The sequence below is a fragment of the Arvicola amphibius genome, chromosome 18 (genome assembly GCF_903992535.2).
Source record: "Arvicola amphibius chromosome 18, mArvAmp1.2, whole genome shotgun sequence".
NCBI classification, from domain to species: Eukaryota; Metazoa; Chordata; class Mammalia; order Rodentia; family Cricetidae; genus Arvicola; species Arvicola amphibius.
The window spans coordinates 7066718-7093862 of record NC_052064.1 but is presented as its reverse complement, the minus strand read 5'-3'; the positions used below and the strand labels follow the sequence as shown (position 1 = coordinate 7093862).

Genomic DNA, 27145 nt, shown 5'->3' with positions numbered 1-27145 from the left:
GTGTGTGTGTGACTTACACAAATAAATGTAATAAAATAAAGCACAACGTTCCACACAGAGTTGTAAATTGAGACACTGGGACTTGAGGTAGAAAGTCTGTGCTTACGCACTTGCACATTAGTAGGCTTATAAACCATTTATAGATTTTAAAAGTGTGTAGTGAAAGTACCCTACATTGTGCATAACCACCTTTGTACCTGACTGTGTGTCCACCTCCTCACACTGTCTTCCTATGAGGAACATTGGCAGTGCCTTTTGTCATATTACATATGTATTAAGTAAGTAAGAATTGGAAGAAGTGGCATGTGGTAGTTCACAACCACCTTGTAACTACAGTTCCAGGGGATCCAACACCTTAAGTCAAAATACACATGGTACATACACGTACACTCTGGTACACAACACATGCACATAACGTAATATGTTTTTTTAAAAAAGGGGGTCTGGAAAGGGAAAGACAAGGCAGTTTGTATTGTTTTATCTTAATTGGATTGAGATATTTTATAGGAATTAGGCTAGGGCACGTGCTTGCCAACTATAGGTTTGCAGCTTTTACGCAATATATCTATCTTCTTTTGTAGAAGTGCTATTAGTACCATTTTTACTTATATTAACAAACAGACAACATTGTGCCTTTAATGTAGAAAGAAACATGGCAATGGAGGTCTCTGAAGTGTTTGAAAACTATCTATCTAATGTATCTGTTTAACCTTGAAAACACAGCTAACGTAACTTCAAGTTTGATTATTATTATGGATGACTAGCTATTAACCTGTATTTCTTAATTATCCATTTTTTAAATGAGCTGCATAGGTACAATAACTTAAACAAGATATATATGTATATATATATTTAACAAAATTAACCTTACATTTGCATCAATATGTAAAAATCTATGTAAACTAATTGAGATTAATAGTTGCTTTTTGGTTTAAAGTAAATTCAATAATATACCCCTTTATCCTATTTTTCCCATATCCCCTTTTTATTTATTCATTTTTTCCTCAGAAAGAGATTCTTGAATCCAATCTCTTCCCTGACCATGACCAGTAACAATTTGCAACTGACCCCCTAAATGATGAAAAGCATTCATAGTCCACCAAATGACCAAAAACCACCAGTCCACCTCTTGGGAATGTGGTTGCTGTATTCTTAAAATTACTTTTTGTTGTCTATGGGTGACGACATCTTTAGAGGGCCCTGGGAAAATTGGGATAATGATCAAGTCCTGGGAGTGCTAGCTGTATTATTTTTTGTTTAGTCTGCGTGTGATGGGGAAATGTAGGGCTTATCTGAAGTCTTGGCTAGATAGTCTCTGAGGCTGGACCATCTCAGCTAACCACCTTGAAATTATTCTAAGCAGTGTGCAGTTCAAAGCTGATCTTAGGGTGGTGTTTGTCAACTTAATGGCATTACCATAATACAGGTGGAATCTTATTGTAGAGCCCACTTCAAAGGTTACTGTTAGGCATGATCCTGGTTCACTGCAGAAAACCTAAACATTTTACATATCATATGCATAGATCTCAGAGCAGTTAAAGAACTGCAGTCTTTAAGTCCATATTTAATTCCTAGTTACCTGATTCAGACTCAAGTCCGAAATCACGTACAGGAAGCTAGATGAAGCCTATTTCCAGGATTAATTAGTACAGTATATGACCATTAATACCATGACAGAAAGTTTAAGACTCTGTGTGTGTGTGTGTGTGTGTGTGTGTGTGTGTGTGTGTGTGTGTGTGTGTGTGTATTCTCTCTCTCCCAAGGTCCCCATGCTCCCAATTTACTCAGGAGATCTTGTCTTTTTCTACTTCCCATGTAGATTAGATCCGTGTATGTCTCTCTTAGTGGCCTCATTGTTGTCTAGGTTCTCTGAGATTGTGATTTGTGGGCTGATTTTCTTTGCTTTATGTTTAAAAACCACTTATGAGTGAGTACATGTGATATTTGTCTTTCTGGGTCTGGGCTACCTCACTCAAAATAATGTTTTCTAGCTCCATCCATTTGCCTGCAAAATTCAAGATGTCGTTATTTTTTTCTGCTGTGTAATACTCCATTGTGTAAATGTACCTCATTTTCCTTATCCATTCTTTGGTCGAAGGGCATTTAGGTTGTTTCCAGTTTCTGACTATGACAAACAATGCTGCTCTGAACATAGTTGAGCACATGTCCTTGTGGCACAATTGAGCATCCTTTGGGTAGATACCCAAAAGTGGTATTACTGGGTCTTGAGGAAGGTTGTTTCCTAATTTTCTGAGAAATCGCCACACTGACATCCAAAGAGGGCTGTAACAGCTTGCATTCTCACCAGCAATGCAGAAGTGTTCCCTTTACCCTACAAGGTCTCCAACGTAAGTTGTTATCAGTGTTTTTGATCTTGGCCATTCTTACAGTGTAAGGAGGAATCTCAGAGTTGTTCTGATTCGCATTTCTCTGATGACGAAGGATGTTGAACATTTCCTTAAGCATCTTTCGACCATTTTAGATTCATCTGTTGAGAGTTCTCTGTTTAGGTCTATACTCCATTTTTTTTTGTTGGATTATTTGTTCTTTTGATGACCAATTTCTTGAGTTCTTTGTATATTTTGGAGATCAGACCTATGTTTGATGTGGGGTTAGTGAAGATCTTTCTCCATTCTGTAGCCTGTTGTTGTGTCTTGTTGACTGTGTCTTTTGCTCTACAGAAGCTTTTCAGTTTTAGGAGGTCCCATTTATTACTTGTTTCTCTTAGTGTCTGTGCTGCTGCGGTTATATTTAGGAAGTGGTTCCCTGTGCCAATGCAATCAAGTGTTCTTCCCAGTTTCTCTTCCATAAGGTTCAATGTGGCTGGCTTTATGTTGAGGAGAAAAATCTTTCTTTAAATGTTTGCTGTTAACATGGTGTTTCTTAATGAAATTGTGAGTCTTCTAGCACATTTCTTACCAATAGCTGATCAATTTCATTATTACATTGTGCTAGAGGGCCTGGTAGACCAGTATGGGATCTGATATGTGTTACATACAAATGATGATTTCTGTTTCTCATTACTTTTTGTAGCTGAATAAATAACAAAGTTAATTCTGAATCATCTGCAGTATGCAAAACAACTTTCTGCTTATTAAGAGTCAGTAACTATATTATTTAAGAGGTTTTGGAAAATCTAATAATACCATGAGAATGCCGTATAATTCTGATTTCTGAACTGAATCATTAATTTTCCTGATTTTTATAACCTGCCTTTCCTGATTTATTTGCATCAGTATAGAATGTAAGTGCTCCAGAAATTGGTGTTCCCTTTATTATATGAGGAAGAATTCAACTAGTTCTCTATTTTTATAAACTAAAGTCTCTTGTTTTCGGGATTTTTGTTGCTAATCTCTCCCAAAACATTACTGCAAGCTCTTTACCAGTGTCTGTTTTCTGCTCATAATGTGGCAGTTTAGGATTGGTACAAGGTGGGCTGGAGAGATGGCTCAGAGGTTAAGAGCATTGCCTGCTCTTCCAAAGGTCCTGAGTTCGATTCCCAGCAACCACATGGTGGCTCACAACCATCTGTAATGGGGTCTGGTGCCCTCTTCTGCCGTGCAGGCATATACACAGACAGAATATTGTATACATAATAAATAAATAAATAAATAAATAAATATTTAAAAAAAAAGGATTGGTACAAGGTACCACAATTTCTGCTGATTGACCAAGTCTCAATTTTCTTTTCAGAATCAATTCAGAAACCTTTTCTGCATTAACTCTTTATTATTTACTCTGTTTTTATATATTATCTTTGTTCTGCATAAGATTCCCTGTAGTAGAATGAGTAGAAGGTAAAATAACCAGAATACAATTTAGCTCTTTATTCAAGCAATCTACATGTACATTGTAATTTCTTTTCTACCAGGGCCAATTCTCTCTCAGCCTCAGCTGATCGTTTTCTTGAACTGTTTAAGACTTTGCACCTTTTAAGGTTTGAAATAAATGAGTTATTGGTTGTTAATCCAGCTGTGGGCTGTATCCAGCTAATATTACCCAGCAGTTTTTGAAAATTGTTTAGAGTTCTAGAGAATTACACAAATAAGAACATTTAAAGAATAAGCAACTGCCAGGGAGTAGTGGCACAGGCCTTTCGTCCCAGCACTTGGCAGGCAGAGGCTGGCAGATCTTTGAGTTTGATTCCAGCCTGGTCTACAAAGTGAATTCCGGGACATCAAGAGCAACACAGAGAAACCCTGTCTTGGGGAGAAAAAAAAGATTTCAGGAAACAGGTAGTTTTTCCTGTGTCCTGCAGCACATAAGTTCAATATGACCTTTAAAGTCAGTTCTTTCCCACACCCATCTGCGGATTTGCAGGCCCAGCCGGGGGTCTCACCGCAGCACTGTTAGATTTTGACCACTCAGTATTTGCTAGTGTGACTATTTTAGAGGTCCTATTGAATGTTGTCCAGTTTCAGACTAGAAGCTTTCATTTTAAAGTACTGGTTATTTTAATATTCCATTTTTATTCTGTGTGGCATAGGACCTGTGATTCTGTGTTAACTTAGAATTCTCAGAATGTTGGGTTCTCCATCCTAGTTTAGGAGAGGCCAGTCTTGTTTCCACCTCTGTTCTGTGCTATCCTCACATGGAGCACAGCGATTCCATTCTCCTGAGACTTCAGAACAGTGGGTATCTTCTCCTCCTGTAACAGGAATTTCCATACTTCTCCATCACAGCTTTGTAGTCAGTTTGTAGAATTTGCTCCAATCAGTTTTACATTCCTTTTTCCATCCATCCTGGGATGTTGGGGAATGTGGCATAGCTCCATCTTATGAAGATAGCTGGCACCTGCTGTGAGGTCAAGGGTGCAACTCTTGGTCTAGAAGACTGTTTTACAGCACACCTCCCCTTACTTCAGCTCTTCCATGTTTCTATTCCCTTTTCCTCAGTGTTCCCTGAGCCCTGGAAGGTGGGTTGCCAGGAGTACGGGAGAACGTTCATCAGTCACTGTCAGCACTTAAACTAATCATGAGCTTCTTCTGTATTATCTGCTACCTACTGCAAACAGAAGTTCTCTGACGAAGTTTGAGAACAGCACTAATTTATGGAGTCAATTGTTGGCACAACTGTACTGATTTGAAAGGCTGTCTAGATCCTTCTGACTCTAGTAGTCCCCATTTGGTGCTAGGGATTATGGGGAGGGGCAAATGAGAACTATTTGTCTATGCAGACACTGTCTAAGTCCTTCTCTGATAGTTGTTGGTACTCCTGCACCCCACTTTGACTTGCATGAGGAGCAGCACTGCCCTTGAAGTTTCTGCTCTCTACCCTAGGCAGCTTCATTTGGTTGGTGGTGGTACCCTTTAGTCTGATTGGTATTTCTCAGTTTATCTCAGTGGGGTCTTGTGTTTGTAGCCAGTAATGCAGTACTTTGTGCGGAAAGTCTTTGGGCAAGCAGGCAACACTTTAAGAGATCTGAAACTTCAAATTCCTATGAGAATGCCCTTGTTTTGGGTGAATCTTTGGCAGTAGAAACTAATGTTAACCTGTTTCCTAGTGAATCCCACCTGCTCCTATCTGCACAGCCTTCCACAAAATGAAATTGTCTTTAAGCTGAAAGGCTAAGGTGGAAAGATATGTGCAAAAGATGCATTAAAAGGTTATGAACGTAAAACACATCTGGTGGTGGTACCTCATGCCTTTAATCCCAGACTTGGTGGATCTCTGTGAGTTCAAGGCTGGCCTGATCTACAGAGGGAGTTACAGGACTACAGAGAAAACCTATCTTGGAAAACAGAACAAAAGAAAACAAGATATTGATCTTTCTGCTTTAGGTTAATATTTGAAGGAAATTATAATGGGAAGCATCTTAATTTATTGTTTTGTTGTTTGGAGAGATTTTTTGTTTGTTTTTTGAGACAGGGTTTCTCTGTACAGTCATAGTTCTGGCTGTACGGAAACTCACTCTGTAGGCTATGTCTGGCCTTGAACTCACGAGATCTACCTGCCTGTGCATCCTGAGTGCTGGAGTTACAGGTATGTGCCACCACTGCCTGGCTAATTTATTGTCCAATCTTGTTCAGATACAAAACTCCACCTGGTTTACACAGTAGGGAATGATAGATGAAATGTCACTGAATTAGACTTTGATGAGTGTAGTTTTACATTTTATGAAAATATATAATGGTGTCTTTCTTACTTTTGGTCTTTTAGTGTTTTATTTAGGTTTAATTGTGTTTTTCCATATGAGGTTTTGCATGTGTTTATGCTCATGTGTGGCTTCACAGGCATGTTAAGGTCTGAAATTGATGTCAGAAATCACCCTATATCATTCTCTCACCATATTCCTTGAGTTGCTTTCTTTCAGGTAAATGTAGAACTCTCCAGCAGGGCTAATCTGGCTAAGAATTCTGGGGAATTCCATGTTCTGCCTTCACAGGAGAGTCCTGCTTTCCCCATCTGACAATACATGGGTTTCTAGGGATCCAAACTGTGGTCCTCAGGTTTACAAGGCAAGCATGTGCTAAGTCATCTCCCATCCCAGGTTAAGCTTATTTTAATTGAGGATTTTTACCTTGGCTTTTGTTCTTTGTGGTATTAGGGATTGACCGGGGCCTTACACAGTAGGTTAGTGCTACACAGCCAACCCAAGCTACTTACTGAAAATACACACACACTCACACACTTTTCAAGTCAGGGTTACTTTGTGTAAGTCCAGGACCTGCCTGTCCTGGAACTAGCTCTGTAGACCAGGCTGGTCTCAAACTCGCTGAGGCAGAGAGCGTCCTTCCTCTGCATACTGAGTGCTGGTATTTGTGTCTGGGCTACCCCTGCCCAGCTTTGTCAGCTTTTGGGGAGTTTTGTTTGTTGTTTTATCCAAAGAAAGTGCCATGTGGAAACTGGAGAGATGGCTCAGTGGGTAAGAACACTTGCCATTCTCACAGAGGACCTGGGTTTGTTTACCAGCACTGAGTGGCGGCTTATGATCATTCTTATCTCCAATTCCAGTGTTCATGTGTTCTGATGGTACCAGGCATCCATGTATCCCACATTTATAAATGTAATCAAAATAATCACATACATAAAAATGAATACATCTTTAAAAAGTGCCATGTCTCTTTATAGAGGAATACTGTTCAGCAACAAAAGGAAGTAAATAACTGATGTTTGCTACGCAACATGAGCCTTCGTCATTATGCTCATTACAACAGAGTGCTTTGGGGTAGGGCGATGGCTTGCATAGGCTCTAGGGCCTGAGTTCCGATTCCTAGCACCCTCATAGAGAAGGGCCTGCTATAGTGATGTGTGTCTGTGATCCCAGCACTAGTGAGTTAAAGCCAGGCCAGCCATTCTACCAGATTGGTGAGTGCCAGGGTCAGGAAGAGAACCCAGCATTTTTTATTTAAAGAAAGTAGAGAGCTATTGAGGAACATACCTGATTTTGACCCCCCTTGCCTCCACACACGTGCATATAAGTGCATGCACATCATGTGTTTTCCAAAACACACAGGCAGAGACCACTTGATATGAGTCACACACGTAATTTAGTGTTTAGGACTATAGGAGTGGGAGGGACATATGAAGTCACTACCCAGAGTGTGGGATTTCTTTATGGAGGATGAAAACGTTCTGAGTTAGGAGGTGATATTGCAATCAAAAAACCAGAATTGTGTACTTAAAACATTAAATCATATAGATTTGAAAAATTTTAAAGACATATATAGATATATATTCATTATTTTATGAGTGTTTTGCCTCTGTGTGTGCAGTATGTGCAGTGTGTCTGCCTTGTGCCTGCAGAGGTAAGAGGGTGAAAGTGGATCTGTTAGAACTGGAGTTACAGATAAATTGTTATTAAAGACATATGGAGAGATTGATTTGGGTCTGTGAGCATGAGTCCTATAGTGATGCACATTGGTTGCCTATGAGGAAATTCTTTTTTTAAAAGTAAACATCCATCTGTGCCTATAAAATTGTATTCCATTTTATGCATGGAAATAATATGTGGAAAAATTATAGATTTCATGGTGAAATAAGTTATATAATAAAAATACTAATAAGTCCTTTCTTTTCTTATTTTACTATGACCAGGTTCTTCAAGGGTTAGATTATCTACACAGTAAATGCAAGATAATTCACACTGACATAAAGCCGGAGAACATCTTGATGTGTGTAGATGATGCATACGTGCGAAGAATGGCGGCCGAGGCTACTGAGTGGCAGAAAGCAGGTGCTCCTCCTCCTTCTGGGTCTGCAGGTGAGGGAGCTGAGCCCTCATTGCTTCAGTCCACTTGAGGGCTGGAAGCTTTCAGACTTATGCCTTGAGGACAGTTGAGTTTGATGTGTACATATTAGTAACTTTTTCTAAGAGTTTAGATACTGAAAATAACTTTTTTCCAAGAAGATGCCCTAGTTAATTTATTTTTAATTGTTTGTGCTATCTTTTACCGTCTACTGAACATCTAAATTCTCAGCTCTTGTTTCATCTACACAGGAGCATACTGTGCTGTCAAAGTCTCTGGAGAATAGATAGCAGGTGTCTTGTAGCCTACCCGCAGTCATCTGAGTTTTTTCTGACTTTGGTTTTATAAAACTCTTTTTCTTCTCTTAAGTTAATGTAGTTGTACCCATCTCAGTCTGATCGATACATTTGGTATTAGCTGTGAAACATCGAGGGATATGGAGTGGGAAAGGGAATCAGGTCACGAGCATTAGCATAGTTCTTCTGAATTTTGTAGAATTTATTGGTGGCAGTGAGGAGCTGGCTGTGCTTTCAGAGCAGTTACATTGCCTGTGTGCTGGCACATTGCTGAACAGATGTGCAGACTACAGGTCTTGTGACGGAGGAGGTCTTCCTATAGGTGTGCTTTTACCTCCTCTCAGCGGCCATCGTGATGGTGTTAGCTCATGCAAGCGATTCACAAAGCTTTCATGCTCGCAATGCCAAAATGTGCTGTGCTGTGTTCTGTGCTCCCTGATGCTTTCCAAGTGGTTTGTAAACAGAGCTGTGTGCCTTCTCTTCTAAAATGTTCCTTTTCTTGTTTGTGAAACACATTTGGTTCTATGACTGACTTATAAACTCTTTTTCCATTTCTTTTTCTTCTTTCTGCTGTTTTCTCAACTTGCCAGTCTTTGATTTGAGAGAGGCTGTTTGCAAGATGAGTGACTTTATATACGAACAGTTTCTCCTGTGTCCTGGAAGAATCAGTCATGTGTCTGCGTTGCATAATCTTGTTCTAGGTTCCTATGTTTAGAAACCTCAAAGGTTTAAGTTTTTTGAAGTTGTGAAGTTGGGTTATTAGAAGACATGATTATTTCATGTTACAAATCAGAATGTCTGCTTTTCTCTGAATACCCGTTTTGTTTTGTTTTGTTTTAGTGAGTACGGCTCCACAGCAAAAGCCTGTAAGTATTTTACATGTATATTCATCATGTCAGCAGGGACTTTTTACTATTGAGCTTCACAAATTATGTAGCAACTAACTACATAATTTAAAATTTAAAAGTAATAATTTTAACTAATTTAAAAGTGGACATGTTTATAAGTGCTCTGTATCTGCTGCCCCACTCCCCCCAAAAAGAAAAACCTTGACTTTAGATATGGGAATAGCAAAGCTACTGCAAGACCAGTCTCCTCCTGTGCTCTCTGGGCTGCAGTTGGCCAAGTTCAGCGAATTGTAAGGTTTTAGATCAAGTTTAAAAGAATCTTTTAAAAATTACTTTTGCTTGACCTCCAAGTTTCTTATTTTATAGCTAGCTGTTTATGTGTGAGTGGGCATTATCTTTTCTGTGGACCTTTTGTCTTGGAAGAGAAATTCAAGCCTGATGAGTTGTTGCCAGAAAAGTCTAAATCACTCTCATAGTTCTACCCTGATTTAAGGATTTGGATTATGATGCTTTAAAGGTTCTCGCTGCCAGTTGCCAGTGCTTTCTAAGGTATATGGCTATAGCTGGAGGTAGACAAAACTGTGGCTTTTCCTTTTTTGTCCTTTTATATTATATCATTATTTATGAAAATTAATGTTATATTGGCTGTTGATGACAGCTTGGTTTAAGAGCCAAACTCAGACAGTGCTGTTGGCTACCTGTCTTGGTAGGTGTTGTGTTGTTGAGGAGCGAGAATGATTCTGGATAGAAGAGATTCTTGCTAAAAGCAAGGTTTTTCAAGATGCTCAGTTCTCCTAGACTTTCTAATGGAAGTTAGGCACCTTCAGGGGGAAGCCCAACAAAGTATAAGCACAGTCCTATCCTAAGGTAGATCTTTTGACAGAGTTTGTGACTATAACTAAAACTAGAGTAGGAATTTGCCATGTTGCTAGCACTTATATTCTTAAATAGTATTTTAAGAAGAAGCACCTGATATATGGTACTTTCTTACCATGTTGTAGATAGGAAAAATATCTAAAAATAAAAAGAAAAAGCTGAAAAAGAAACAGAAGAGGCAGGCTGAGTTGCTGGAGAAACGCTTACAGGAGATTGAGGAATTGGAACGAGAAGCTGAAAGGAAAATCATAGAGGAAAGCATCCCCTCTGCCGTACCTTCCAATGAACACGATGATGGATATCACCCAGAGGAGAAACTAAAGGCAGCAGTACTAGAGGAGGTGACAGAAGATGAGGCAGCAAAGGATAACGGTTAGTATAACTGTGAGCAGGAGGGAGGGCTGTTGGGTCGGTGTCCTGGAGCTGCGTATCCAGGGACCAGCCAGTCGGCTCCGTGCTGCTGTCTCAGATATTAGGACGATTTTCTCTAACTCCTTGTTGGAGGTTATGGAAAACAGCCTGTATTCTTTTTGTAAAGTATCTGTTAGGCATATGTTAACGTTTCAAAGTAGGTTGTCAAAAAGCGGAAAAGGAAGTCTGAGAAACATAGTGTCTTTTTCCTGTTGATGATGACCCTTTTTTTTCTGTAATTAATGTTTTGCCTCGCTTTAACGCACCTCTGATCTTTTTTTTTTTTTTTTTTTTTTTTTTTTGGTTTTTCGAGACAGGGTTTCTCTGTGGCTTTGGAGCCTGTCCTGGAACTAGCTCTTGTAGACTAGGCTGGCCTCGAACTCACAGAGATCCGTCTGCCTCTGCCTCCCGAGTGCTGGGATTAAAGGCGTGCGCCACCACTGCCCGGCCGCACCTCTGATCTTATTCTGAAACTGCAGAGGAATCAGTTAAGGAATGTAAAAATGGATCAATCGTCTTGAAAAGGAACCAAGCTTTGTTCCTAGTACCACTTGTGTCATGTAGCTCTGGCTCTAAGGGGATCAGAGGCCTCTGGCCGTTAAGGCCATGGGCATGTACACACATGTACACTACACGTTTTAAATTAAAGTCTTAAAAGATCCAGTACAGTAAGCGTCTTTGAAAAAAGCAATGGGAGGGGTTGAAATAAAAGTCTAGTTTTACTCAGAATTTTGCCCCAAGAGCTAACTTGTTCCTGAAAATAGAAGGCTAATTATTAAATAAGCAGAAAACAAGATTTTGTGGTACGTTAAAAGCGTCTTTTAGTTTGGTGTGGTGTTAATCGCAGCACTCAGGAGACAGGTGGATCTTTCAGTTCAGCTCCAGCCTGGTTTACATAGGGAGTTCCAGGACAGTCAGAGCTACACAGAGAAATCCTGTTTGTAAAAACCAAAACCAAAACCAAAAAAATACTAAGTATCTCTTGTTTAAGAAGCTAACTAGTACTACTGTGCAGGAGAGTCATTACTCCTAATCTAACTAGTACTAACTAGTACTACTGTGCAGGAGAGTCATTACTCCTAATCTTAATCTGATATTTTTTAAGGTGAAGCTGAAGACCAGGAAGAAAAAGAAGATGCAGAGAAGGAAAATGCTGAGAAGGATGAAGATGATGTTGAACAGGAACTTGCAAACATAGACCCTACATGGATGGAGTCCCCTAAAGCCAATGGCCATATTGAAAATGGTCCCTTTTTATTGGAACAGCAGCTGGAGGATGAAGAGGATGATGAAGATGACTGTGCAAATCCTGAGGAATATAACCTAGATGAGCCAAATGCAGAGAGTGATTATACGTATGGCAGTTCCTATGAACAGTTCAATGGTGAATTGCCAAATGGACAACATAAAAGTCCAGAGTTTTCCACATCATTATTTTCTGGGCCCTTAGAACCTGTGGCCTGTGGCTCTGTGCTTTCAGAGGGATCACCACTCACTGAGCAAGAGGAAAGCAGCCCATCCCATGACAGAAGCAGAACAGTTTCAGCCTCTAGTACTGGAGATTTGCCAAAAAGTAAGTGTCCCTTTGCATCTCTGTCTGCTTTCCCCGGGCAGAGTCATACCTTTGATAAGGAGGAAAAGATATGTAAATAAGCACTAACCCTCGAATTTCAGTACTTTCATATTCAAGAACAAATGAAATGCTTTAGCAGTGTATCATGTGCTGCCAGGGTTTCTCTTACTCTCTGAAATCCTATCCCTGAACATATTCATTTATTGCTTTTCCAGTGACGTTGGATACTTGGAACATCTTCACCACTAACAACCTCATAGCTTGCTACATACAACCCTTTTCCAGCTGGTGGTAGTAGTGTCTTCAGGGGTTGTTTCCAGCTGGTTGTGGTAGTGTCTTCAGGGGTTGTTTCTAGCTGGTGGTAGTATCTTCAGGGGTTGTTTCCAGCTAGTGGTGGTAGTGTCTTCAGGGTTGTTTCCAGCTGGTGGTGGTAGTGTCTTCAGGGTTGTTTCCAGCTAGTGGTGGTAGTGTCTTCAGGGGTTGTTTCTAGCTGGTGGTAGTATCTTCAGGGGTTGTTTCCAGCTAGTGGTGGTAGTGTCTTCAGGGGTTGTTTCTAGCTGGTGGTAGTATCTTCAGGGGTTGTTTCCAGCTAGTGGTAGTAGTGTCTTCAGGGTTGTTTCCAGCTGGTGGTAGTGATGTCTTCAGGGGTTGTTTCCAGGCAGGGGAGCACTTGCAGTTTTCAGCTCTACTAAGAGACAAGTTGCATTTTTATTTAATGGTTGTCCTTGTTTACATGATTCTAGTTTTGATAAAGCATGATAGCAGATTATAGATTGGATCTTAGGTTCTTATCTGTCTGGGGCCCTTTCTGCAGACCCATATTTTAGGAGCAAATACCATGTAGCTAATTGCATATTAAGGAAGGAAAGATTGTATATCATAGTTAATGTCCATTCTGACCCATAGTGGAAAATTTCAGAATCCTCCTCTGCCCTCTTTAACACTTTTCTTTAACACGTGGCAAGTAATTGAGCCAGCCCAAGAAATTGGCAGAAGATTCTACAGCCTCTTCAGTTGCACCAGGCCAGCACCTCCATTACTCACGGGCTATAATTAATTGTCCTAGTTTGTATTTTGTTTACGTGACTGTGCATGGTTTATGCCTCACCCTTGTTCTAGCCAGGGAGTGGTAGAGTTCACATAAAATAAACACAGGTTCACTTCTGAGCAATGGCACTAGTAACTTGTATTTCTCTGCTTTTATTGTGTCTAGTGCAGCTTAATTTTTCACATATTTACATATTTATATACAAAGTAATTCATGCAATAGCTTTTCATTATTTTTCGCATGACAGTTTAGAACAGTGGTTTCAAATATAGAAAATAGAACCCCATCTTAAAACCTAATCATCATGGGACTTTAATTTCTTAACCTCTTTTTGCCTCAATTTCTTCTGTTAAAGGGAAGCAACAGCCACATTTATTTAGTGTTGTTACTATTGAAAGCAAATGCTATGTATTATTAAATTCAGTACCTGTACCTTGGTTGTTTAAAGTCCCTTAACAGGCATACTCTTTACTGCTCTGCCACATTGATAGTATCTGAGGCTCAGGTCCGGTGGGCAGCTCTTGGGTCTTGTTTACTTGTTTGATTTCACCTACCATGTTATTATTCACTCATCTGGTGAGCCAGGGTAGTTAGGGATAGGTTAGGGCATTATGAAAGACAGAATTTATGATTGTAATGAATGAGTTAGGAATGGTTTCTAATTTAGACAAATCTAAAATTCCATTGCAGAAAGTTAACTGAAAATTCAGAGCTTTTGGGCTGGAGAGATGGCTCAGAGGTTAAGAGCATTGCCTGCTCTTCCAAAGGTCCTGAGTTCAATTCCCAGCAACCACATGGTGGCTCACAACCATCTGTAATGGGGTCTGGTGCCCTCTTCTGGCCTGCAGAAGAGTATTGTATACATAATAAATAAATAAATATTAAAAAAAAATTCAGAGCTTTCACGTAAAGAACACTTACTTGCACACTGTCAGAGAACTAGTTTTATTTCTTGATTGGTAGGATACTGTACAACTAGCTACCTTGCCTGCTTTGTCTTAGAAGGAGTGCGAGGTGTAACTCCTGCTTGGGCCTTACGGTCTCCACACAGCAGCCCGTCTTCCTCTATTTGCAGTCTCTGCTTACTTTGCTGTTCCTTTGGGAAATTTACCAGGTCTATACACCTTAAGTGTTGACACCACATGGCCTCTGTCCTGACATTTTTGTTCTTATGCTGTAGTCTTTTTCTCACTTCCTGTGCCTGTCCATGATGTCCATTGGCTGCTATGGCATTGATGACTCAATCCCTGTTGATTGACTCAATTCCTACTGAGTCATAGCAACATGTAGGGCCCAAGGAGAAAGTGGTAGATCTGCCCCAGTGCTTCCATCCCCAGTGAGAGTGGCTTGAGGTATGGAGTAAACCATGTGTGGGGATGCTATGGATCTTAGCTAAAACATGCCGTATTGTGTTGGTTATCTTCTGCATGCCCGTTCTTTTCTGTCATATGCCCTGTGTGGTGGTTTTTGTCAATTTAATACAAGTCACTTGGGAAGAAGGAACCTCAATTGAAGAACTGCTTTCATTATATTGGCCTGTGGGCAAGTCTGTGGGGGCATTTTCTTAATTAATGATTGATGTGAGATGCCACAGTTCTGGGCTGTATTGGAAAGTTGAACAAACTGTAAGGAACAAGTCAGTAAGCAACATTCCCCTCTGGTCTTTGCTTCAGTTTCTGCATCCGGGTTCCTGCTTGAGTTTCTGTCGTGATTTCCCTCAATCATGGTCTGCACTGTGGAAGTATAAGCCAAGTAACCTCTTTCTTCTTTCAAGTTGGTTTGCTCAATGTTTTATTATAGCTACAGAAGGCAAACTAGGTCACCCTTGCCAGCCACTTCACACAATAGGATCTTACCTGCCTTGGCCCTAAGGTCCAGATCGTTGTTTGGCTGTATTGTTTCAGAGCCTTTTGGCTTATTTCTGTGTATTGTGCCTCCACCTGCAATTCCTGATTTCCTTCCAAATCACTCTTCCAGTTTTACATCGTGCTAATCAGATCAGTTCCTTTGTTCCTAATTCTTCACAGCTTCTCATGGGGTCCAGCAGTCAGCTCCACATTGCTACCTGTGCCTATGAGCAGCACAGCAATCAACTGAAGCACAGAAATGAATTATTAGGGCACCTCTTTGAAGTAAAGTAGTTACTTGGAAAGTCTCGCTCAATAAATAGCTATATATGTCCTCTACTTATATTTTATAGAAACTGCATGCTATAGATATTAGGGATACTTGTAAATATTTAAGCATTTATTGTCTGAAGAATTAACTAAAGTTTTTTCTGTTACTCAGTCCATTCTCGGTTCTCCTCTTTAGTTTGAAAATAGTTTTTTATTTTCCCTGATCCAAGGTATGGTAAAACAGTGTACCCTCCCCGCAGGAAGTAAGCAGTGGTGTGCGTTTGTGTTGGTTTGTGCCATCAGAGTGAGATGGACACATAGAACTGTAAAAACATGTCAGGGCCAAATCATAGTGTTTGAAGAACTTAGATGCCAGGTGAAAGGACCTTGATAGCCCTGGACAGTTGAGATGAGGAGATTGTCTTAGATCATTAGCTGCTAGACGAGCCACGGCAGCCAATGGACATCTTGTCTTACGAATCCGAAGGGCAAAGGATCAGAGCAGAGTGGTCTTGTGAGTTTGGCTGCTGGGTCTCTTTAGAGTCCTTACTCCATAATCCTTTTAGTCGGTCCTGATCAGGTTGCCATGGTATGGACATTGTATTTTATCTCTTGATCCTTAGGATATTCTCTATCTAGAAATACACGTGTCTTTTATAGCATATCCCATTATCTTCTCCCTGTTCCCCAAATGATCTGACTAGCTTCTGTTTCTCACATAGTTTGATACTCTGAATCATCCCTCCATAAATACTGAGCATTCTCATTGTGCTTCCAAACAGCATGCTGATGCCTCTGGGCCACCCCAGCTGGCGATCTTTTAAACCTTTTGCAGATCGTGTGCTCGACTGTGATAAGGGTCTGAAGTGCCCGCCTCCGCCTGGGAGTTCTCCTGCTCGTGCTTTCCTTCAGTACCAGCCCTCCCAGAAAAGTTTTCTCAGGGGCTGGCAGAATGGCTCAGTAGGTAAAGGCACTTTTCCTCCAACCCTCGTAACATGGATTCAATCCCCAGAACACACGGTGTGTTCTCTGTGTGTCACCTTCATACAGGTGCTGTGCTCCTCCCTCCACACCACATGAAAGTATAAAAAGAGAAGAAAGGATTTTCAGCGTCACCTTCGCAATCATGCGTCGTCTTAGTTTTGTGTCTCCTTGTGGCGTAGTTTTCTGGTGTGTTAATATGGATTGTGTGTGCTTGCATTATTACCTGTATGCTCTCTCTTTGTCTCTGCCTCTCTCGTCTTTATGAGACAGGGTTTCTCCATATAGCCCTGGTTGTCCTGAAACTCAATCATGTAGACCAGGCTAACCTTGAACTCAGCTCTCCCTGCCTCTGCCTCCTGAATGCTGGGATTAAAGGTGTGTGCCATCACTGCCTGGTTATTACTGGCTGTATTTTCAACCAGTGTATGACATGAGTTTCCTAATTCTAGTGTGTTTTTACTGTGTTCTGGCACCATAATGACATATAAAAAGGGCCTGGGTAAGTGTTTGTCAAAGGAATTGATCAGGTATAAGCATTAATTGTCCTAGTTCCGACCCTCATCTAGATAGAGAGGCTGTTTGTACCTTTGTTTTAGCATGTTTTAAACATGTAGTGCGTAACTGAGTGCTGTCAGCTGTCTCATCACCTACCATCTTGCTTGACAAAAGAGATCAGATTTTGAGAAAGTAGCTTCAAATTCCAGTGCTTCCTAAACTAAAACCTGCCATTTTTATTCATGTTCTAGTGGAGGCAGAGAAAAGTTAGCAGCTTTTCATTTTGGAAGGGAAAGAGTGCCAGTAAGTCATTTGTGTTAGCATCATCATCAGAAAGAAACGCTATGGCAGGTCACTGTGGGGAGACTAAATCTAATCAGTGAGTCCAGGCACACTTAAGAGTGAGTTTGCAACAGGTGTGAGTGCATCTGTGTTCAGTGGGTTTTTTCAGGGCCCTCCCCTCACATGGAAACTAAGACACACAATAATATTTTATCACCTCTTGTGTTCTCATACAATTAAATTATTGAAATAAATTGTCTATAATTGTTTGAGACACATTGTAATCTGAATAGCTTAGTCTGAATAACAAAACTAGAGGATAATAGCATGCTATCATATTTAGTTTAGTGAACATTACAGGCAAATGTTAGCTGCACAGAAACTAAACATGTGGTAATGTTGTCCTGAAAGTAGACTTCCTGTGATGCATTTGAATCACACAGCTTTTCGAGGTGTCTTTAAAGACAACCACTAGGAAAAATTAGTAGATTACAAACTACCTGCTTCCCTGGTACCGACATCCGCTGACCCAGCTACCTAACCTGAAGTCTAGCACCGAATGTCTATATAGTTTCTTCAGTGCCTGCTTACTCACTGACTCTAAAGCAAAATTAAGTCCTGGCCATTCAGGAAGATACTGTTCTGACTTGAGTATGCATTTCTTTTGGGGTAGAGGTTATTCCATTTCATTTCTTCCTGAAAATAGTCTCAAAGAAGTTGTCATTTTCTAGGCTTTAAATTCATAGGTATTGAAACTAAGATTTGAATTCATTTGAACAAAATTGTTCTTGACAGTGACAGTGGAGGAGGTGGTGTTGCGGGTGTGTCTCCAGAGTACTGTGCTTAGGTCGGTTATTCTGCTCATTTCATTATCATTATTTCCTGAGTTTCTGTGTTTCTTTTATTTTCCCTAGCTCCTGCCTAGTCTTTGATAAAACCCTGTGTGTGTGAGACCACCCTTATACAGGGTTGTGGGCATAAGGCAAGTGGCAAGAAGAGAACCTCTTTGCCTGTCTGGCCCAAGTTGATTCATAAACTCAGGAAAAGCTGTCAGAGTTCAAACACTGACCAGAGTTGAGACCCTGTAGCCTGCCTCTGGATTATCTGGATGGTTTAGAACCTGGTGGCCCTGCTTCGGTCTGCCCTGCTGTTAGCAAGACTGACCTTACCTCCTTTATGGGATTTACCAAGAAACTGAATCCCCTCAAGCACCATGGCTCCTTAGTTCAGTACACTGAAAGACACAGTACACACAAGCGTTAACCTGGCATGAAAAAAATGACTCCCCAACAAGGGCATTAATGTTCTGCACTGAGCTGAGTTTTCTCAATAGTCTTAACAGTCTGTAAATTCCAATTCAATATGACCAAAAATGTGAACATGGAAGGGCTCAGATTAAGTACGAAGATGAACGTGCTGACCTGCGCTAACTGCTTACAACATAGCTAAGGCTGAGCTGAGAACTTCTCTGAATCCAGTGGCCCTAGGCCTGGCCTGCTATAGGTCATCATATGCCTTAATGCCCACTCCAGCTATTGACACTGGTTGGCCTCTTCCTGTTCAAAACTAAACCATAAGAGGTAGCCTCTGCCTATAATCTGCTTTTGCTTATCAGTTGTCAAATAGCCCTTGATGTCTTTGACTGTTCAGTTAAGGAAGCTGTAGTAGGGAATGCTCTCAGTGTTGAGGTAGTATTCATGATCACATGGCATCGGTGAACTGCATATCGCTCAGAACCGTTTGGTTACCCGTCTTTATCTTTAAGTGGCTTTAATGTTTCCGCAGTAGTCCAGCCCGCGGGATTCTAGGTTTATCCACAAAAGGCTGTGCTTGACAAGCACTGTGCGCACACGCGCAAGCCTTTCGTCCTGTGCTAACTGTCTTGTGTTTGCTCATGGCAGCAAAAACCCGGGCAGCTGACCTGTTGGTGAACCCTCTGGATCCACGGAACGCAGATAAAATTAGAGTAAAAATTGCTGATCTGGGAAACGCTTGTTGGGTGGTAAGTAGAGTTTTCATTTTACATTTTAATTATGATTTTGTGTGAGGAGATGCTCTTTTTGAAACAGTATTTATCACATCTCTTCCTTTTCAGCATAAACATTTCACAGAGGATATCCAAACACGTCAGTATAGGTCCATAGAAGTTCTGATAGGAGCCGGCTACAGCACTCCCGCAGACATTTGGAGTACAGCATGCATGGTAAGAGCCGTAGTCTCTGGAAGTTTCAGTGCGTTTCCGGCTCCCTGTCACATCGAGGGGTACCGTCAGATGTCTTCTCACAGCAGAGGGTGACTGCACTGAAAAGTTTGTAGCACTGACAGGTGACCTCTCCCAGAGCTTCAGGAAGGCTCTTCATCTGACAGTGCAGTTGCTTTCTTTCTAACTCAAGAGTTCTGCCTTGTTTTCCGGCTCTCCTGAGACAGTAGTGGTGGCACAAACGTCCTCAGTTTGAGTCTGTTTCCCCAGGAACACAGTGGTCCTCTCCTGGGGGCAGCAGGAACATCCCTTTGACTTGGGCATTCTAAACTAAACCCAGAATTGGCACACATCATGTAAACAGGTGTGTGTAACTGTATGTCCACATATATGCACGTGCATGTGGAGGACAGGGATCCTCAGTGTCATTCTGGTTTTCTTGAGACAGGATAACTTGTTCTAGAACTCTTGATTAGGTTCAGTTGGTCTGCTCCCCTAAGTGCTGGTTTTACAAGCATTGATATATGAGTTCTGGAGATGAAACTCATAGACTTCCATGGCAGACACTTTCCTAACTGAGCCATCTCTTCATCATCTTCAGCTCAGGATCTTTTTATTTGTTTCATTTTTGAAATGTAGCCCAGACTGGGTTGAGTGCTGAGATTCCAGGATTGTTGCCATTTGCCCTACACTGAATTGAGAAGCATGTGTTGTTCCTCACTCATAAGCTAATACCAGGTTGTCTTTCACAACGTGTTCAGCCAGTTTGGCACATTCTTCTCAGTCAGCTTCTTGTTGGTCTTTGGTGGGAAAGGTGGCATGTGTGTTTGTGTAGTTTCCAGCGCTGCCATGTTTATCCTATTTAGTATTACTTAATTTTATTGTAGTTCTAGGGATGGAGCCCAGAGGTTCACACCCAATAGGCAAGTATTCCTCTAACTGAATCACATCCTCAACTCTTGTAATCACTTTTTAGAGAAATTCTCTTTGAATATCTAAATGAAAGGGTTCCTGTACAAGGCTTAGTGCTCATCTTCTGAAAGGGGAGGAGGTGAAAGGGGAGAGCAGAGTAAATATTATGCTTCCTATTGTTCAGAACTTAATCATTGTTTGGAATCTTCTGTATTTTGTGTCCAGTAGTGCTAGTATAAAAAGCATTTTAACCATTTCAATTTTTTTGGTCAGGTGTGGTGGCACATGTCTTTAGTCCCAGCACTTGGGAAGCAGAGGCAGGCAGATCTCTGTGATTTCAAAGCCAACCCTGGTCTCCAAAGCGTACTCCAGGACAGCCAAGGCTACACAGAAAAACCCTTCTCGAAAAACCATAGATGCCCCCCCACACACACACGTGTGGTATGTCTGTATACCCGTTGTTGTGCATGCCTGTTGTCTGATTCCCTGGGACTGGTGTTACCACTGATCGGCCCTGTCTACACTAGGAACTGAACCTGGGCCCTCTGTAAGAGCAGCAAGTGCTCTTAACCGCTGAGTCATGTCTCCAGTCAGTGTAAAAGCATTTTGTTAAGCAGATAGTGCTAGATGATGTGAGAGACATAAGATGCTTTTCATCTTTAAAGTTACCATTATCTGAGATGATGATTGGCCAGATAGGAAATACAATGCCTTCCTAGGTTCTTGTTCTAATAATTCTAGAAAATGAATTTTAAATTATTTTAAAATTTTGTTTTTCAATGAGATCCTAAAATCCAGTTATAGTGGCTGAGAGAAGCTACTGCCCATGTGATAGCTACTTTATTTTCAGGGTCGGTGTGAGGGTGGAGGGAAGGCAAAGCCAGATCAGAAGGGAAGGAGTGAGTGCCTTGACCCGATGGGCTGTGTGCTGGGCAGGCCTGGCCGGCTCAGTTTCCATTTGTCCTCAGCAATATGGAGTCCATGTGCCAGGGCTGCTTAGGTCAGGCTCTGAGAACTCTGTGAACCCTGAAATCTTGTGCTTCTAATTTTGGATATTAAGTTTGGTGATATAACCAGAAAAGCAGGACATCACAGTATGTGGGTAACAGTTCAGCTGTTGGCATCCTCTTATACCATGCTGTCTGTCTTTGTCCCTGTGCTCTGTGCAGGCTTCCAGCCGTCCACCACGCTCTTGCTGGGAAGTGTTCATAGTTGGAAACCATGAGACAGTAAGGAAATGCTGACTCTGTCTCTGTTTTTCCCCTTTTAAGAGACTGCTTCTGGTGATCTCAGTGCTGTGGGGCTGCTCAGAGGTTGTTGCCAGTCCAGTTCCCTCCTTACAAGGTTGTAACTGTGGTCGGTCACTTGTTCTTCCTAAAGAACAAGTCACAGAGGAGGAGCCAGAGCTTGTTCACCTTTTTCCCCCTCTGAAGTTTAGATTTGCCCAGCATTGATAAGGCCATAGGCCGTTACTGTAAAATCCATACCCTTTCCAGTTTTACAAATGGTATAACTCGACCAGAGGCTGCATTGGAAACAAGAAGTTCTGGGTGTGATGAGGCCCCACTACTGTTGGGAGGACAGTTTGGGCTCTGTAGCTGGACAAGTACAACCAAGAAAGGAAGCAGGATCTCCCAGTTCATGGCCTTTGGCACCTTGTGGGTATAAATGTGTAGTGTATATCAACATGAAGTCTGTATGTTCACTGCTACCTCTTTGTACACGGTGTCTTTGTTTAAATAGGGAGCTCTTGTGTCCCCATGATGAGTCCTCGTCACAATCAGAATGAAAAAACAAAATTTTACTTCTGACAAATTTCTCTAGACTTCTCCAGCAATGGTCATGTCATGACCTTATTTGGTCAGAGCAGAAAAGGAAGTGCCTGTTCCCTGGAACTTAGAACAGTGATGGGGACTAGAGTAAGAGCAGGAGGAAGATTCCAGAGTTGCCTAATATTGAATACTAATAATAGAACTTGTAGTGGAATAGCTTAGTATATTGATGGCGATAATGTTCCCTATTTCCACAGCTGCTAGCATTAAAACATTTTTTGTGATCAAAGTGGGGAGGGCTGTTTTCATTCTAACATGTATTTACCTTGCTGTATGTTATATTTATTCTAACATGTTATTTGCCCTGCTATATGTCATATTCATCCAGGGATCTATCCTACCTTTCTCTTCTTTTTTTAATTCTTTTTTTTTTTTTGATGTTTTCCTCTTTTAAAAAATATTTTTATTTTATGTGTATGGGTGCTTTGCGTGCATGTATATCTATGCACCACATACAGGCAGATTCCATGAAGGCCAGAAGAGGATATTAAATCCTGTGGAATTGGAGTTACAAAAGGTTCTGAGCCTACCATGTGGGTGCTGGGAACTGAACCTTGGTCCTCGGAAAGAGCAGCCAGTGCTTTTACTCCCTGAGCCATCTCTCCGGCACCAAGCTCATCTTTTTATTAATCATTTCATTGATATCATCTTTAAGTACTACACTGGAAACCTGAGTGCTGTTCAAATAATCATCTTCTAAAAAAAAGTATCTGATAATATCGATGATGGGCAAAGAGAAGCACATCGAGGGTTCTCCTTAACCTGGATCCCAGTGGCTTCTCCAGTCTCTTTCATCCTGTTAGGGCTCCAAATTTTTCTCCTGGCCTGCAGGTTATTGAATGGTTTTACAAGCACGAAACAGTCTTGTCCACTTGGAATTGGGGCCAAATAAATAATTTTCTTTCTCAGAGGTTGGTCCAGCTGCCATGATTGTTAATTGGGTGGCTGGGTGTGTGTGTGTGTGTGTGTGTGTCCCAACTGAGAGTCTTTGTGCACTGTGTGTTCTTGTTGCAGCTGCAGTGCTGGGCTGTCAGGTTGTCTTCTGCTGAGATGACATTGCTGTGCCCTCTCAGACCCAAGTCTGCTTTGGGACCTCCTTCTCAATCAGGATGTAATTCGTGTATTTAAACATTAGGGAGTGTGGCTGTGCTGTTAGTTGGACAGCTGTAACCTGGTAAATGAGCCTCAAGGAGCCTGCTCAGCACTCTGGCCATTAGAAGGGAGAGAAAGGAGATGACTAATGTTGGGAATGCTCTTCAGCAGGAGTGCGAAAAGGAGAGACATTGGCATGGTTGCCTGTTCACCAGCATCAGCAAGCAGGAAGAGCTTAACACAGTAGCATTAAATCTGGGAGAAGCTAAAAATGCGAGTTAACCTTTAAAAAATTTTTTTTCATTATCAGCACAATAGTAGTTGCTGTCTTTGCATATCTCACACAATCAGACTCCTGTATGTATAATGAAAAAGATAGTTTGTTTCTTTCTTTTCTTTTCTTTTCTTTTCCTTTTCTTTTCTTTTCTGAGCAAAGGAAGTAAAACTGAGTGAACTTGTCTTCATGCTGATGTTCTGAGGGATAGTAGGTAGCACCGTGAGGTGTAGTGTTTCCTGCATCTAAGGAGGGCCTGGAGGGTAGAAAAGAAAGGAGTCTTGGTCCTAGGTGCTCCTCTGGTTGAGTCAGAGATGAGTAAACTGATGATGACCAAGATGCTGGAACTAGTCCTTCATCCTAAGTGCATCGACAAAGCCCAGCAACATCTGATCTGTGGGCCTTGGACTCACGCAGGCCTGCCCGAGTCCTGAACTGAGCCTTATTTCACTCTATGTAGAGTGTGCAGTGACCAGAGCTGCTGCTGACTGCTGGGTAGCTCTGTGCCACTTCCTACAGTGGGAGGAGCCTCAGCTCTTCCCTCTCCCATGAGAAGACATGTAAAAGTAAGCCTGTAGCTTCTGTGAACTTTTCTGGAAGAAAGGAAAACTAGGGGTTGGGCTTTTCTAGGATGTTCTTTGGTCTGCTTGTGCTTCTCTGCAAAAGTAGGCTTCCTCTAGCAAAGAACTGCTGGCTCTTGAGCCACCTCTGAAGTGTTCAGCTTGTCGTGTGTTGTGTCCTAGGCATTTGAGCTGGCAACAGGAGACTATTTGTTCGAACCGCATTCTGGGGAAGACTATTCCAGAGATGAAGGTGAGTGTTGTTGCCCAGTGAGTACCTTGGTGTGGATCTAGAGAATATTGTTTACTGTTTGACTGAAGCAGAGACAAGTTTTGGGTTTTCAAACACTAAATTCAGATGCCTTTGCTTTGAGTTTGAAGCCCCCTAAGTGCGGGTGAATGGGCAGCACCCACCCAACAGTTTTCCAAGTCCATTACGGTCACTCTGGTTCCTTCGTCTACCGCTCTGCTGCCCATTTTGCTGTCCTGTCTGGGAGCTCAGTTGAACACCAGGGAATTCAGACTTGAATTCCTTCTGTGAACCTGCCCATCTTCATGCTTCCTTGCTTGCAATGCTGAGGTAGCCTGGGGTGAGCTGGCCTCAGTCACTGTTGCTGCTCCAGTTGGTATCTGAGACCTGCCATTCCCACGAACCTCTGCATGGATGTGCTGCAGACATTGTTGATTTGAATCTAGTTCTGATTTTTTACTAATTTCACTTTTCCCCTCTTCTTTTATCCCATCCTTCCCTTTGCCCTCCCCATTCCTATATCCTTTTTTTTTTCTCTCCTCATAGACCACATAGCCCACATCATAGAGCTGCTAGGCAGTATCCCAAGGCACTTTGCTCTGTCTGGAAAATATTCTCGGGAATTCTTCAACCGCAGAGGTAGTACCTCTTCTCTTTGAAAAGCGCCACGATGCAGACAGAAATGGAATAGCTGCAGGAGCAGCAGTAGTGGTGACCAAAGCATTTCTTCTAAATTCCAAAAGCAGCTGAGCAGAACGCCTGTGCTGGTGTGCATGCCGGCGAAGACCAAGTGTGCTCTGTGCTGTGACACACTCAACACTGGCCTCGTGCTGGTACTCAGCACAGTCGAGTGCCCTCTAGCGTTTAGTTTTGAATCAACTGGACAAATCCTGTTTTTGGTCATTCAGGTTGCGCTCCGTTTCTGTCTGCGCGGGCAGTGATAGTGTCTGCATGCAGTGTACTGATTAAACTGTCGTGTGTTTCTGTTTTGCTGGCAATGTTTCCCAATGCAGATCACATAGCATTGATCATTGAACTGCTGGGGAAAGTCCCTCGAAAATACGCTATGTTGGGGAAATATTCCAAGGAGTTTTTCACCAGAAAAGGTAACGGTATTTATGCAACACTGATTTTCAGCATAATCCTCTCCCAAAGGGAGAAGTAGTACACTCATGTTTGGGCAGTGGAAAAGATCAAGACTTTTCAACTGGGGAATTCTTCTGAAGAAGGTACTCATGAAATAATCTGGAATCATCTGGTATCTGTGGAGTGAGACTTTTGTAAGAAAACAGACTTACAACAATCCTTACTGACTGTACATACTATCTGTCCAAATGTTTGTGGAAAGGACTTGCAGTGGCTTTTGGAAAAGAGCTAGACTGAGTGAGCATGATGGCTCCTCTCTAATCCCAGCACTCGGGACAGTCTAGAGATGAGCTTCATATGTAGCCATGGGCATTCTCTTGGAGATGTCTGAGCTATTTGACACTGTGGGGCTGTGCTATGAAGATGGTGATTGCCCTTAATGATACCATTCTCACTGACCATTCCTTGGCCGCGACGTTGATCAGTTGATTGCCATTTGTAGTCTCCAGGCAGTATCAATGCTTAAAAATACCTCAAAAGCCCCAGGGTCTCCCCTCACCCTAAAAAATGACTCCTCAGGAAAAGCTGGGACTCTTTAATCTTAGCAGTTGGGAGGTGGGTGTAGAAGGTGCGGAATTCAGGGTCATCCTCAACTAGGTTAGCCTAGGCTACATAAGATCTTGTCTGATGACAACAAAACTCTCAGGTGCTGTTGCCTTTTGAGCTTCTTTGGTGTTTTAATTGTTTTTACCAGCTTAGGTTCAGTTTTGTTTACATTCTCCTTTAAAGAAAGTTTGCTTGAGGACTGGGGAGAAAGCTAGTTGGCAAAGGGTTTGCCATACAAGCTTGAGCTGAGCTCAATCCCATTACTCACTTAAGAAAGCAAAGTGTGCTGTCATGTGCATTGTAATTCTGGTGCCTGGAACCCTGGGGCTCTTTAGCCATTCAGCCCAGCAATGTCAGGCTCCAGGCCCCAATGAGAGACAGTGCTCAGAAGTTAACAGCTCCTAAGGAACAACAGCCTCCATTGTCCTCTGCCTCCCCAACGTGTACACATATATATGCATGTCTTAAGAACGTGTGTGTGTGTGTGTGTGTGTGTGTGTGTCTGTGTACCCTCAGCTTGAGTAGGACATGGAAAGCCCAGTTGAAGTTGTTTTAACTCCCCTTCCTTTCTCCCATTCCTCATCTCTTTTTAAATTACATTTATTTACTTACTGGGGAGGTCATATGTGACATGGGGTGTACGTGGACATCAGAAGACACTTTTGCTGTTGTTTCTTCTCTCCTTTTTAATTAATGCATATGATCTGGGGATCAGATCCATGTCAAAAAGGCTTTGCGGCAAGCCTCTTTACCTCCTAAGCTAACCATCTCACTAGCTCTCTCCCCCCTCCCTCCGTGTGTGCGTGTGCTTGCGTGCGTGCGTGTGTGTGTGTGTGTCTTTTGCCTACAGTCTACCATGTGTATACATGGTTCCTACAGAAGCATCAGATACCATGGGATGGTTTTGAGCTGCCATGTAGGTCTTGAGAAGCAAACTTTGGAAGAGCTCTTTAACTACTGAGTCATCTCTCCAGTCCTTCTTTTTTCTTTTTGAAACAGAGCCTTGATCTCCTGGTCCTCTAGCCTCAGCCTTCGCAGTGCTGGAGCCATAGACATGGTGTGCTTCTTGGCTCCTTAGGTTATGCAGCTGTAAGCCATTAATTCAGTTCTACAGCAGCAGTGGTATATCTTCTTACTCCTGCCTGCTGGACTGAGGGGCCCAGATTAATAGTTTCTGGGAGATGTACCTGTCCTATTGGGCACATTTCACATGG

At 41.9% G+C, this 27145-nt stretch overlaps 1 protein-coding gene across 6 annotated transcripts in view; it reads left to right on the top strand.

Moving 5' to 3' along the window:
* Srpk2 (SRSF protein kinase 2) overlaps positions 1-27145 on the top strand; it is a 189376-nt gene that overhangs the window by 153718 nt on the left and 8513 nt on the right. For 2 of the 6 annotated variants that reach the window (XM_038315213.1, XM_038315215.2), the window contains 9 exons: positions 8038-8203; positions 9326-9351; positions 10335-10581; positions 11726-12193; positions 19021-19121; positions 19215-19322; positions 24173-24242; positions 24786-24878; positions 25253-25345. In XM_038315213.1, the coding sequence (XP_038171141.1) occupies positions 8038-8203; positions 9326-9351; positions 10335-10581; positions 11726-12193; positions 19021-19121; positions 19215-19322; positions 24173-24242; positions 24786-24878; positions 25253-25345 (1372 nt within the window). The remainder of the gene's footprint in view (positions 1-8037; positions 8204-9325; positions 9352-10334; positions 10582-11725; positions 12194-19020; positions 19122-19214; positions 19323-24172; positions 24243-24785; positions 24879-25252; positions 25346-27145) is intronic. The other 4 variants (XM_038315214.1, XM_038315218.2, XM_038315217.2 and 1 more) reach the window with 4 other exon arrangements.